Source organism: Neomonachus schauinslandi, chromosome 6 (assembly GCF_002201575.2).
Source record: "Neomonachus schauinslandi chromosome 6, ASM220157v2, whole genome shotgun sequence".
In the NCBI taxonomy this organism is placed as follows: Eukaryota; Metazoa; Chordata; class Mammalia; order Carnivora; family Phocidae; genus Neomonachus; species Neomonachus schauinslandi.
In genome coordinates, this window is record NC_058408.1 from 79934628 (window position 1) to 79950279 (window position 15652).

General features: G+C 34.9%; 1 protein-coding gene across 1 annotated transcript in view; it reads right to left on the reverse strand.

Annotated features, from left to right (window-relative positions):
* Nucleotides 1–15652, reverse strand: part of RYR2 (ryanodine receptor 2) — a 547432-nt gene that overhangs the window by 370578 nt on the left and 161202 nt on the right. Inside the window, exons 11-12 of the mRNA XM_021696142.1 lie at nucleotides 11859–11933; nucleotides 6299–6455 (exon numbers count right to left, since the gene is read on the reverse strand). Of these exons, the coding sequence (XP_021551817.1) occupies nucleotides 6299–6455; nucleotides 11859–11933 (232 nt within the window). The remainder of the gene's footprint in view (nucleotides 1–6298; nucleotides 6456–11858; nucleotides 11934–15652) is intronic.

The following is a 15652-nucleotide window of genomic DNA, read 5'->3' on the forward strand; positions in this document are numbered from 1 at the left end:
CGGTAAACTCCCTGTGCTATGAAGAAACAAGCAATCCTCTGACACTAAATATACAAGTCCCTACTTATTTAAATGCTTCCTCCTTCAACACGCTCTTTCAGTTTTCCCTCCCACACTTAATTCTGGTCTTCAGGCACACATGATGTCTTCAAGTTCTATACAGTCCTTAAAATAACAGCAAAAAACAAACAAACAAACAAACAAACAAACAAACAAGCAAACTCATGTTCTTTTGGTTGCTGTACCTCCCTGTGTAGTTAAATTTACTTTAAATTTCATCTGTGCCTTTCCTTGTTTGGCTTTTGTAACAGTTACACAAATGTTTTTGAAGATTAGTTTGGAGTAATAGTTACATAATTAGTTGGAAATTACTAATAGTTACACAAATGTTTTTGAGATTAGGTTGCAGTAAACTTTACAGCTGTTATACAAAAAGGAATGATTCAAGGAAAACAACATTTTGATAGATTTTGTTCATGTCATTTACACATTGTACTAATAACTCAAATGATTATGAACCCTCCAACATTTGAAAATTAAAATGAATTGAAATTCTTAATACAATAAGTCAAGGTCATATAAGAAAATGAATACAATTATAAGTTGATTTAACCATTATGCAAATATATTAAAACATTATTCTAAGAATCTGCAATAAAACAGATAATTAAGCCATTCCAACTTCATTCTATCGAAGAAGATAAACTACTAATCCACTTACACCAAACCTATCAATGGGAATATTAAATTCTAGGGGAAAATATAACAATGTAATTATCTCCTCAGAATAAAACAATGAGCCTCTAACATTCTAACTTCTTGTTTTTCTTTTATCCAAGGGAATTAGTTGGTCTATTTATAGACTGTGGATTGTGTTTTGAGAAGTCACAATTACTAATTGTAAAGTTATGCTTTGTCCGGTTTTGATTAAGTAGTTCACATCACTCTCTGGGTTAGAAGTTTTAATCATGACATTTCATGAAGACTGTTGTAGTAACTATCTCTGATCCTCAGGTGAGGGAAGAACTGCTAAAGTAACATTAGAAAAGAGTAAAGTGTGATTATTTGCTGTGTAAAAGAACAAAGGCCATTCATGTTCATTCCTCTTTTTATTTCCTGTCATTTTCTGTAAGTTAGGTTTAAGAGAAGGAGAAATTCAGGTGAGAATAATCTAGATGCTTTGAACAACTATACGCATAAGCATAACATGAGTCAAGAATGTGACAACTCCTAAAAGCCTCTAACATAAAATTAGCCTATATTACTAGAAATACAGTGTCCAGATTAGGCAAGTAATAATTTTACTAATACTCTGTATTAGCTACACTATATCAAAATTAGCAGCTTTTGGTTTTGGCATCACTTTTTTATATTCTTTTTTTTTTTTTAAGATTTTATTTATTTATTTGAGACAGAGAGAATGAGAGAGAGAGAGCACATGAGAGGGGGGAGGGTCAGAGGGAGAAGCAGGCTCCCTGCCGAGCAGGGAGCCCGATGCGGGACTCGATCCCGGGACTCCAGGATCATGACCTGAGCCGAAGGCAGTCGCTTAACCAACTGAGCCACCCAGGCGCCCTCTTTTTTTTATTCTTTTGTTTCTGTTTTTGTTTTATTTACTCTGGCTTTAGGAAATGACAGAGCAGTTAAGTTGGACTAATCCTCCTATAGATAATAATTATGAAATTTAGAAAAAAAAAAATACTTTCCAGAATCTGTCTGAAGATCCTTGAGAGGGACCAAAAGCAGGGAGAAACTGGAGAATATTTTTCTCTCTGGAGGAAAAGAGTACCCAGGTGATTTTTTTAAAAGCTGCCTTTTGCCGTGGGGCGTGTACTCTGCCCAATCTGCCTGCAGATCAGGCAGAAGAAATCTGCTGCTTTACTGGCTTGAGATATCAGAGAATACTTTAGGGCTCACAAGCAACCGGAAAATTAGATGAGCTAAATCCTGGACCGAAAAAGTATCTGCAAAGTCTGCTTATAAAATTCACCCAAATTCTTGCTGACTGCTAAACTATGCCCCACAGAATGACAGCAGATGAAAGCTGAAATGAGTGAGCAGAAATACAAGCCACTGCCCACTGCAAAAGAGAGAACAAAACTGGAGATTCAGTCCAACAGGGTTAACTGCTTGCTGAAACTAAAATCATTCTTGAGAAAAAAAACAAATGAAACAAAACAAAAACAAAAAACAAAAAACAAAAACCCTTAACAAAATTAAAAGTCTCTATAACCTACCATTTCTAATATCCAGGGTATACTGTCAAAATAAGTAGATATTAAAAAACAACAAAAGGTGATCTATACTAAATTAAGAAAACAGAACCAAATGTGACCCATACCAAAGAAAAAATAGTAACAGGTAATAGAAATGATGCAGAGATAGCCCTTACAATTAGCAACTATTATAAATATAAAATACATTTAAGGACATAAAGGAAAACATATGCATAATGAATAAACTGATGGGAATCTCAGTTGAGAAATAGAAACTATATAAAATGAAATGTATTTGCAAAATGGAAACAATAATTGAAATACAAAATTAATTGGATCAGCTTAACATCAGCTTGGAATTACAGGCTAAGGAGTCAATGAAGTTGAAAGTAGATCAACAGAAATTTTCCAATCTCAATATAAGACTGCTTTTTTTTTTTTTTTAAGATTTATTTATTTGAGAGAGAATGCACACATGTGCATGGCAGGGGGAGAGTGCAGAGGGAGAGGGAGAGAGAGTCCCAAGTAGACTCCACCCTGAATGTGGAGCCCGATGTGGGGCCTGATCCCAAGACCCTGAGATCATGACCTGAGCCAAAACCAAGAGTCGGGCACTTAACCAACTGTACCAACCAGGCACCCCCCCCCAAGATCAGATTGCTTTTAATAGCACTCTGACATAATAGGCACTTTGCCATTAAGTGGAAACTTTCCTCAAAAGACTACATAAGATTTAATTCCCATACCTCCTGCATTTAACTTAGGAAAGGTTTAGATCCTCACTATCATCTTGGTATTCACTAACATCCATAAATTTTTAAATAATCTAATTGTCCATCCTAGAAGAATAATCTTGAGATTCGAGAACCATAAAAATGTTCAAAAAGAAACAACTCTTTTTGTCACAGTCTAGAGTTACTGAAAAGACTTCTGTTTTTACTATTAGATGATTTTTTGGATAGACATTTTCTCTTTTGCTTCATGGACAACCATAGCATGCTACACTTCAACTATGAGAGAAATGCCGACACTTCACTGAAATTGCTTCTCGACTGCCTTCTTTTCCACCTGACTATTACTTAGTTTTTCAAGGGCAGGAATCACAGTCTGGTTCTTCACCTCAATGGCCCATATCCCCAGGAGCAGAACGGTGCCTGCAAATACTAGATTCTCAATAAAGATTTACTAAATGAATACATTTTTGGAAGAAAATCACATAGCCCATCAGATTTCCCACAGAAAATATACTTATAAACTACTCCCAATCCTAACATTCAAATATTCCACTTATGAATGCTTAGAAAATCTAATTTCCAGGGTGCCTGGGTGGCTCAGTCATTAAGCGTCTGCCTTCGGCTCAGGTCATGATCCCAGGGTCCTGGGATCGAGCCCCACATCGGGCTCCCTGCTCAGTGGGAAGCCTGCTTCTCCCTCTCCCACTCCCTCTGCTTGTGTTCCCTCTCTCGCTGTGTCTCTCTCTGTCAAATAAATAAATAAAATCTTTTTTAAAAAAAAAAGAAAATCTAATTTCCTAATGAATATCAAAATGGTTCTAGGGGTGCCTGGGTGGCTCAGTTGGTTAAGTGGCTGCCTTCGGCTCAGGTCATAATCCCAGGCTCCTGGGATCGAGTTCTGAAATTCCTTATTACATGTTATTTACATCTTCTATATGTTATTTGTCTCTCTATCACGAACTGAGAAACTGACTTCATGTCTCCTACCACTAGTTTTTCTGTTTATTTCCTCTTGTATCTCCTATTGGTTTTGTTTAATGAATATTAATTCAATGTCATTTTATTTGGTACATAGATTTGATAACTATTACATCCTCAGTGAATTGCACTCTTTGATACTATGAAGTATCCTTTGTCTCACTCAATAATTTCTTTTGCCTGAATTTCTCCTCATCTGATATTAAATCAGACACCCTTCTTTGTTCTTATTTGTATTTTCCTGGTATTGCATTAGCCATATTTTAATTTACAAACTTTCCAAATAAAAATTGTTTTGGCGGTGTCTCTTAATGTCAGCATAATTTATACTTCATGATCCAATACGAAATTATTTTAAATTGTGATTTTAGCCCATTTTTATGTGTTGATAAGGCAAATGCATTGGGTCTCCACTCTGTCACATTTTAGGTTTTCTGTTGTTACATTTATCTGTTTTCTAGTCTTTTGCTATGTGGCCTCCTGTCTCTGTTGACTGTGGGTTTCTGTGGCTGTGTGTGTCTACGATTCTTTTTGCCTTGTCCTCTTTCTACAGGACTGGATTATGGACGATGGCAATGGTAGTATTTTCCTCCTTTTTTCATCAAATCCCCTCTCTTCCACCACCTTATTTTAGTAAATTCCATTAAACTTTAGTGCTTGCCTTTTTACTGTTAAATATCTTATACTTCTATCACCTGACTTTTCAGTTTTAAAAAATGTTACTTGCCTTCTGTTTCATGGGAGGCAATTAGAGCACTTACTGCCCCTTTGACTTTTTCCCTCTTGCCTCCAATTTTTGCTAGATTTTGCACCTATAAATGCTATAGCTTGAAAAACTTTCCCATCATCTTTCATTGTGATATGCCTGTTCAGGTTCTTCTACTTCTCTGGGATTTTGTTTTGCTAAATTATATTTTGCTAGGATGCCATGCATTTCCTTTAGTTTTTCTAATTTTCTGCCTTAAAACTGTGTGTTGTTTTAATAGGTACCATCTTTTCTACTTAAAAAGGCCTTCTACCATCAGATAACTAATTCCTCTTTGCGGAGCTGAATTTTTTTCCCTTTTTGGACTGAGGTGTTATCAATGGATAAACTAGCAAACTCCCACCCTTCTGCTTAGTTAGGCTTGAGGAAGAAGCCCATCAACACTGAGCCCATTCACAGCAAGACCAACTGTGCTTTCCATCTACAGAGAGAAAGAGCAGCTGCCCACCAGAGGTCCATGAAATACAGCATTCAGAGCCATCTATGGGTCCACACAACAAATATACATATGTGAATCCTGTCTGAGACTGTACATTGGGGTTTACCAGCTTCACCTCTCTATTCTCACCATACAGAATAGGGATCTACACTGCTGTGTCTCCCGGAGATCTCTGGGCAACTCCAGAGTCTGGTGCATCTTCCACCGCTCTGTATACTGCAAAGCAGGAGAACTAACAGAACGGCACTAGGGATGTGTACTCAGGCTACTACTGTCTTCTCACATTTACTTCTGGACTCACCCAAACTTCCCTTTAGCTATAACAGGGACATTAGGTTTTCCATCTCTGCAACAAAAGCTAATCAGTAATCCAGCCTCATTCCTACCATTATGCTCAAATTTCACATTCCTCATTAGATTAAGGACACAAGTATATAATTACGATAAAAATGAATACAAGAGATGCTTGGCATTTGTCATCTCAACATGTGATTTTCAACTATTCCAGAGATACCTCACTGTTCAGGACATTTGTTATTTTGCTGAAGCCTGAGCGGGAATCCATTGCATTGTGCGGCTATTATGTTGGCAACCATGCATGAGGTACTGAGGGGACCAGCTGTGCTGCAGCCCCAGCATTCCAACTTGACTTTGATGCACATGTGTTTTTTCCTATTCTACTCATCATTTGGTTCAGCGGAATTTTTATCAGAGATCTAAAGAGTTTTCTTAGAGGATTTTTCCCCCTACAAATGATTCAAAAGACCTAAGAGAAAAGGTCTGCATGTAAGAGCAGATGTGTAAATGTGCCTTTGAGGTTCTGACATGCTTTACCAACATATTGTTACAGGACAACAGCATGAGGTTTGTGCTAAGTGCCCTTGTCAAAGCCTAAGTAAAACAGAAACAAGCTAGATGAATGCGTTATATGTAAACAACCAAAGAGCTATAAACCAGTTGAGACACCTGGGCAGGTTTTAGTGGTTTAGGAAATGAGTTTTACTAGAAAGGAATGGATGGAAGAGAAACTGGAAATTTAGAAATACATGTAAAAAAATGCAAAGAGAAATTATACTCACATCCTTTCTCTTTGCATTTCTAACATCAAAAGAAATGTGGTGGGGACATAATTACAGGTAATCCAAAATTACATTTTCTGTCTTACCTTGGAAGATCGGAAGGTAAATGCAGTTGATTTTACATCAGCTTTTTCTTTGTCCATGAGTAGAAGGCTTTTGTCTTCCATGAGACTCAAGTATTTTCCTGTTGTGACATGGCGGAGTCGGAAAGGTTGGCCCCATCTTATGTGGCTTCCACTCCACCTAACAAATACAGTTAAGACTTGATCCAATAGCATCCACAATCACAGGAGAAAAAGCAATTAAAATGTATGTGTTGGGACAATGAACTTTGCTTAGCATATATTGTCTTATTTAATGTTCTCAAAAACCTTGTAATGTTGGTGGTATGAATTTCACTCCACAAACAACAAAATGGTGATCCAGAATAAGATTAAGTAATAGTCAATGTTACACAGCTAATTAGTAAATAGAAGCAAAATTTAACTCAAAGACTTTGACTTTAAATATAATGCCATCCACACTATTTACTACCCCATGCAGAAATGACTAAGGACTGTGGTCCAAGTTAACATCTAATCACTAGTCACAGATATGGAAATTATAAGTTTAAAGAATACTTCAGAATTTACTAGTTAAAAACTTTTGTTGGATCTGCAAACTTGGAAAATAGTGGTAATTCGGTCAATGCCTAATTATGATTAACTGGAACTCATATATATAAATTAAAGTATATATTTACTTGAAACCTATTCCTATGCATTGAATTTTAATAATGTGGAACTATATCATTAAAAACTGATCAACAAATAAAACAAACCAAGAAAATGAGAATTCTAAAAAGGTCGAGAGGGGAAAAAAAAGGAAAAAAATAAAATGCAATAAACAACATACAAACTAAAGTTGCAGAAAAAAGATAAAAAGCAAAGTTATGATGATTAAAATCTGCTTTTTAAAATGACTTTCAGATAGGGTAGAGAAGAAAAATCAAGAGACAGACCATCCTTGTTTTGCGCAGTGCTGTGTTAACTGAAGGTCGCATGTATCTGAACCTTGTGCTCACTACAGTATGGAAGGAAAACAAGGAACTGATATGCACACCTTTAAAATGGTTATGTGCAAAACAAGGATGGCCTCTTATCACTGATATGAAATATGCTGAAAATCAAAAAACTTTTTCAAGAAATAAAAATAAATGAATGACAAAGATACACCATGCATATAAATTCTAAAGGAAATAGTGATGGTAAAGTTGATATTAAACAAGTTAGAATTTAAGGCAAAAAGCATAAAGGGGATATAGTCAGGTATTTTATAAAGAGAAAAAAACATACTCTAAAAAGAACATATGTCATGAAGCTTCACAGGGCAATGGAAAAGAGAAAATGAGACAAAAGAAAAAGATAATTACTTATAAAAACAATTACAGTGGAAGGTTTTATCACTAATGACTCAAACAGACAAAAAATGAAAATATGGAGAATTTTATCGTGATTTAATTAATAATCTTGTTTGTTTGTTTTTTAAGATTTTATTTATTTATTTGACAGAGAGAGACACAGCAAGAGAGGGAGCACAAGCAGGGGGAGTGGGAGAGGGAGAAGCAGGCTTCCCGCCGAGCAGGGAGCCCGATGCGGGGCTCGATCCCAGGACCCTGGGATCATGACCTGAGCCGAAGGCAGATGCTTAACAACTGAGCCACCCAGGCGCCCCTAATAAGCTTGTTTTAACATAAGGTGATCAAAAAGGTCATCAAAAAATATAGGGTCTTTTGTATTCTACAAATTGAGATTACTTTTTTCAAATTTACCAATCTTAGGTAATTGTAAGTCATTTTATGCTGATTTCCTAACTTGGATTTTTCACTTTGAATATTAGCAGGGAAAACTAACAGAATAATACTGTGATAAGATCATTATTACATGGATTTGTTTATAAAGGCAATTAATTTGGACAAGTCTCCCCAGTAAAGTAATAACCATGTACCAATAAACCCTACTAATAATACAGTATTGTTAAAAATGAAATTAAAGTTTGTTTACCAAGAAGATAATATTAAATCATTTCTAGTCTAGTAAATAAACAAGCTTTGTTTATTCCCCTTATTAATTGAGTGTGTTCTTTGCAGATGCTATGAGAAACACATATTCACTTTCATTATTTGAAGAACCATCTAAATGTTTTTTTCTAAGTAATGACTCATCCTAATCATCATAAAAACAACTTTGTTTTCAAAATAGTTCCAAATTTGGACCACGTGATACTTTGTACTAGATTTTCTAGAGGGTATTCTGGATACTGTGTCCAAATCTACTTAATAGGGCGCATATTTACAAGTACTCCTTTCAAGTCACCAGCAGGATTATGTTAGAAATGGAAATGAATTTGGCCAATTATCAGCAAAACACTGTAAGGTCTAAGCACATTTTCTTTAGCATACAGCCATTCAAATTAGCTGGCCTCTAATGCCCATGGCCCAGAAGAAAAGAGGACAAGCCCAGGAGAATCAGAGGGCAGCAAATATTTAGTAAAAACTGAAAACAGTAATAGTAACATAGTAATACAAAGCAATTTCCTATGGTGACATAGCAGAAAACTGTTCCCTATGTATTACCTATATTCACTTGAAATGACCTCAAAGGAACAGGAAGTATTTGGTCATTCTTCATGATACATCCACCTTTGATTTTGTGGGTTCTTTGTAACATATAACAAAGTGGAATCTGAAGTATACATAATGCATATTTTTAATTGCAATGAGCATTCCTACTACAGAAACTAACATATATTGTACTTAAAATGTTCTTACAGCTTTACAGTGGGGTATAATACAGGAATGTGTTTTCTATTATGTTTAACTCCCAAGGTTAAAACTTACCTTACTAAAATGTTCATGATACTGAAAAATTTTTGACAACATTAATTTTATTTGCAGGAGTATGCAATATAAAATATATAATTACTAGGCTGCATAAATTATATCAAATATATAGTTTGAGACCTTGTTGAAGGAAATAAAAAAGAATATCCCAAATATTATAGTATAAATATTGACCTCCGGGTATAAAATTCTGTTATAAACATAAGCAGAACCTTTGACTATCATTTTCTAAGTACAAAGAAAAAATGAGTATTTACATGACCAATGCATAAAAGAAGGCATATAAACTCAATGCAATCTAATGTGTACATTTACAATGAAATCAAAGTAGTTCAAAAATTCAATAGAACTTGAACCTGAGAAAACACTTAACATAATTACATTCATTACAAGTGAACCTCCTGCTTTTCTGCCATAGACAGGAAGACGAAATGGTGTAAATCAAGGTCACAGAGCCCAACAGAAACATCTCTCTTTCATTTTTTAAATGGTTGAAAAACTACCTGCTCTGCTGTTGTTGTCAGTTCCTTTTTTCTTGTTGTCATTTGGATTCTGAGGCAATCAGCAGACATGCCCACTTTCACCTCTGGCTGACCTGGAGATCAGGCTCTTTCTATATTCTCTGTCACCCCCATTCAAGTTAAAACAGACCCCACACTTCCCATGTCAAACTTCAAACATTAGGCAACAGTAGAGAAGAAGAATCAAGACCACATAATGGAAGGATGCGCAGGACAATCTGGATTTATGTTATTACAGTTCATCAAAAACAACGTTGACAATAAAAAGGAAGCCCTGCCTGGTTTTCAGGAGTTTGCATCCTTCCGGTTTTTTAATCTACAAAATGAGACAGATTTAGGCCCTCCTTTGCTCAAAACAAACAAACAAACAAACAAACAAACCCATTTCTCTAAGACACAATCATGAAGGGGAGGGAGATCTATAAATTTGAAAACACATCTGGAGTCTGTTTTCTAATGGCAGCAACAGCTGTCTGAAGTTCACTTTTATTGACTATTTCACTTCTCTAATTAAGCTGTCATTTTTATAAAACACAAGGTAAAGGAAATACATGTAGGTCTTTAAAACCCCTTTCTTTCCCTCAATTCTCTGAATCATTTATGAAGCACATGAAAGCTTTGAGATCTCCTTCCTTTGCTTTATGAGGCCGCCACTTCTTTTTCCAACTTCAATGATGCATTTCTAGTAAAATTTTACTTTTAAATTTCAATGTTTACCAAAAGTTTTAATATTTAGGTGATTTCATCAACTATGTATTTATATGGAAGAATTTATTATCAGCTAATTAATAATTAATGGGCTTAATATAGAAGAACTTTTTAAAGTTACAGACTTACTATCACTAGAAATATAAAAATATTTTACATACATATTTTTGTTGCATAGGTATATGCTAGAGTGAGCAAAAAAAGTCTTTCAATCATAAAAAAAAAAATCATTTGGGATAAAGAACTCTGTCATGGCAGAGTAACAAATATCATGACAATGAGAAAGAGAGTATATAAACTAACATAATAAAATAAAATTAAAAAATAATTTCTACTGTTAAGGAAGACTATGTTCAAGTATTTTTAAATAAACAAAGATGGGTATTAAATCATAGCAGTATTTAGAGTCAATGAGATACTTTTAAAAGAGTGGTATGCTCATTTCATTTTAAAATATCACTACCTCTAATACACCATAAGTTATATTCTATGCATCTATTTAAACTGATAATGAAAAAAAAAACTATAATGAAAAATGTATATCTCAAACCTTACAATGTTCAAGGATGCACCTTTCAAATTTTTTCAAAACTAATGTATGGTATACCTAAGCCAAAACAACTGAAGACCCCTAAACTATTTTAATCATCCTTAGATAAGCATTAATCTCAAAAGAGTAGGCCTTACAAAGCTAGCTATTCTATACAAGATAGTTCCCTACAGCCATTCATGGAAACTATAAACTTAAATCAATAATTTCCTAAAAGTGTAATGTAATTGGGAACAAATACACTCAAAACTTATTGCTTTGTAGGCAAAGGAACGAGCCTTCCAACCAACAAAAAAAAATCTAATATTTTAATTCTACTTAAAATAACTCAAAAGGACAACTTTATCATCACTGCATTATCTATAGGAACTAAAAGTCAACCTCTGAACAACTTTTTGAAGCCACCAAAAAGGAAAAAAAAAAAGAATATGAAATATATATATTTGTTTGTATATACACAGTGACTTTGTATTGCAATCCAGATTTCTTACTCAGCTATCAACAAGGTGTTTGTAAATAAGGATAATGGCTGTCAGTAACGACCCTTGCACTCTCGTTCATGTTCAAGTTTCCTGTTTTACATGGGCCTTTAGACTGTTAAACCCAGACAATGTCAGGCCTGAAATGTGTAACAGGCTTGCAAACCATTTGTCCTCTTTCCAAACCTTCCGTCACTCTGTCCTAGGAGCACCTTCTGATAGGAGATGCACAGACGGGGATGAGAGGATGTTACCAAAACAAATCAGGCTAAAGACAGGAGCAGATCATACAGAATTACTGGATACCGCACAGTGAATTTAGGCTAAAGAAAGCGAAATAAAGGTAGGCAGAAGGGCAAGAAGAAACACTCCACCGCTTTCTCAGTGTTTCATTTGCTTGTTTGCTGTAGTTCTTAGTGTGAGCTTTCACATAAAAGCTCAAGTCCACAGCACTGGAAGTATTTACTACACGTGAAGCACTCAGCTGTATTTACAAATTCTACTTACGCAACTCTTAGTGTCTCTAGTCTCCATAGGGAACGTGCATGAACAGATACAGCGCCACCTTCATAGTGAACAGTTCTGGTTAAAAAAAGAAAAAAAAAAAGGCCCAATTTTAACATGTGTCATTCTTGGACTCTGTTTTCTCAAGTCAATTACAAGAGAAAAGCAAATGGAAAGGCTTTCAAGTTATACTTTTTGGCATGAGATAGTATAGCTGGAAATAAAAATAACAGAAATAACAGCAACAGTGATCAATGTAAATTTGCCCTGAATAAACAATCATATTCTCTCATCATTTTCTCCCTCCACTCCCATTCATTTCCTTTGCCTCTCCCCTGTCCGACTCTCCCTCCCTCCGTCTCTCCCAGTAAATTAGTTCACTTTACTTATTTAACTTATGTCCATAAAAGTACTCAGCTATGAGTTTACATATAGTTTAATATCTTATTATTTCAATACACACATATAATTATTTGTGGTTCTAAATTCTGTGCTAGATATATAACACATTGTAAAGAAACACAAGAACATAACTAAGTTTAGTGCTTTATTATAACAATCTGCAAAAGGATAAAAGAAAAGTATAAGGATCACCAAAAATATAAACATCAACAAAAAAGTCACACACACAAGAAGAGAAGTAACTTAGAATGAGCATCACACATACGCAAATTCCAAAGCTCTCATTACGATAATTTAATACGGTAGAAGTAACGCTAAGTAATTTATATACATTACCCAAATTAAGCTCTGTGTCAACCCGTTGAGATGGTTTTAAGGAAACCAATGCTTACACATACTACCTGTTTCCTCCCTGAGACTCATGGTCTCTGTCTCTACTGGATCTCTTTCATCATTCAAACACACATAACCCTATTCTATCTCAAACATAACACACTTGACCATATTCTCCTCTCCTGCTCATCCCCTTAATCTGCCTCATGATCACCCTCTCACTTCTCTGTGCATTCCAATCTTGCTTTCAGACCCACTTCTCCAATGAAACAGATTTGCTAAGGCCATCAAATGACATTCATGTCCCAAATCCAATGGACTGTTGTTGGTTTTGTTTTTATTTTTTACACTGTGTAAACACCTACTGTCTTGACAGTTTTTCTAACACCACTCTCTCTCACCTGCTTTTCCTCGCATATACTTAGATATTCCTTCTCATTGTTCTTATTATGGAATTTTTCAAATACACAAAAGTATAGAGATTATTATAATAAATCTCCATATACCCAGCACACAGTGTCAACAACGATCAATACAGGGCCAATCTTGTTTTACCTATAACCTCTAGTTACCCCTCCACATCAACTCCAAAAAAAAAAAAAATACACATGCATAAAATTCACTTTTATGAAATATCATATTTTATGTTCAAAGTTTCCATCTTCTCAGAAATGTTTTGTTTTTCTGTTGCTCTTTCAAACCAAGATCCAAACAAGATGCACAAATTGGCTAAGTATCTTAAATTTCTTTTAAGAACAGTTCTCCCTTCTTTTTTCCTTGTTGGCATTATTTCTTGATAAAAATCTCTATCATTTGTCTTAGAGTTTCTACATTCTGGATTTTACCAATGACATCCTCACGGTGGTTTTTAACATGTACCTCTAACATGGTAGTTAGATTTCTAGATCTAGTGTTTTATACTCCCTGCTACAACACATCTGAAGGTAATAATGACTACTTCTCTCTTTTTGTATTAAAACTGAATGGCAGTTTCAGAATCACTTTGATCCATCCATTATAAGAGTTTTACATGTACTGATGAGCAACACCATAGTGGTGGTTTTCAATCATGCTGCAGATGTAATTACGTGGATAGCTTTTTAAAACGTGATGACATGCCCTAACCAATGACCAATTAAACTGCATCTGGAGTCAGGATTTTTAAAAGCTCTCCAACTGATGGTCATGAGAAAGTCATGTTTGGAAATCATGGTTCAGATCAATTTCTATACAGCAGCACTACTGATATTTGGGGGGGCAGATAATTCTTCTGTGGGTGACTGCCCAGTGCCCCAATCCCTGGCCCCGACCAACCAAATGTCAGCAGTAGCTGTCTCCTCCACCACCACCACCACCCCCAGTTCTGATAACCAAAACTGTTCCCAGATGTTACCAAATGTCTTCTTGGGGACAAAACCAACCCCACTGGTATAGATCAGTGGCTCTCAATCTTTAGTGAGCATGAGAATTATCTTGCAGGCTTTTTAAAATACATATTGCTGGGTCACCAAGTTCCCAATTCAGTAGATCTAGAGTAAGGCACAAAAATTTGTATTTCTAAGAAGTTCCCAGGTGACCTTGGTGCAACTGGTCCATATTCTGAGAACCACTGGGCTAGAATCGTTATTTTATTAGGGCAGTGATTCTTAGCCTTGGTTGTATATTAGAATCACCTGGAAAGCTTTAAAAACTCCAATGCACAGACAATTCTCAGACATATTAAATTAGAATCTCTGGGTATATACTTAAAAATAAATGACAAAATATAGAGGTATATGTGTGTGTGTATACATATATAGATAGATACATAGAGAGATTTTTAAATCAATCAGACCTCTCATAAACATCTTGTATGTGGCCATAAAGAAAATTTTATCAGATTTTTTGAAACTAAAGCTATTTTTACTCATCATATTTTCTAATTATAACCAATAGCACTTGCAAATAAATACTAAAAAGATTTTTATAACTTAACAACTTGGAAAACACAGAAACTCTTGTAAATAATTCATGGGTCAAAGACGAAATAGAAATCACACCCTATCTAGAATGTAATGAGGACAAGAACACTTCATAACAAATCCAGGATTCACAGGTAAACTTTGAAAAATTTAGGCCAGAAATCCCTTAATTATTAAAGAAGTAATGAAAACAAAACTCAAGAGTTGTCTGAAGAGATTAAACAGAGAACAAAATAAACCAACAGAAAATAAAGAGAAGGGATTCTATGACGTATTATTAAGGTAAGTAAAGTGCAAGACTGTAAATGATACACATTTTGTGTACAATATAAATACATCTACAGCATATATGTGTGTATACATGCAGAAATATTCTCTGTATGAACATGGAGAAAGCTGCTGAATAATGAACACCATGCTAGTAATACTAATTACATAATAAAAGTTATGTAGGAGCTAAGCTTGAGAATTAAATGGACTCTAAGATACAAATAGCATGAATAATGTTTATGTAATATTCATATACCTTATGTATATATTATATACATACTTTTTATTACTTTTTCTTTATTAGTTGAATTTAACAATGACCTTTCATTTTTTATATACATAGAAATCTAATGATATTTTAACTCAGGGGGAAACTAATATTTAAAACACCAATATAATGTCAAAAAGAAAGCTGGATCCTCCTTCCTACCTGAAATATTTTTAGCTTTATCTGGTTGGCTTCCCGAATATTTGCCTCCTGAAGGGACTTCCTGCCTTTAATTATTTCTTTGTATTTTCTTAAGTGTTTCACTGGCAGTGCAGAAAATCTGATGACTTAACAATTCTTCGTTGCCAACTGGGGAAATCTTTTCTATTATACAGAGTCTCCCCCTATAAATACATGGCATGTTATTGGTTGTCTAATCAAGTATTCATAGGCGATTTCTGACTGAAAATTGGCCTCCCAATATCAAGATCCTAAATACAGTAAGCATCAGTCCATCATAAATGACACTAAGGACATTTAAACTTATTTAGAAATCGGCCCACCTGGACAGATACACCTGTTCTCTGAAGGGATCATCCCTTTTCCTTGCAAGGTGTCTCAAG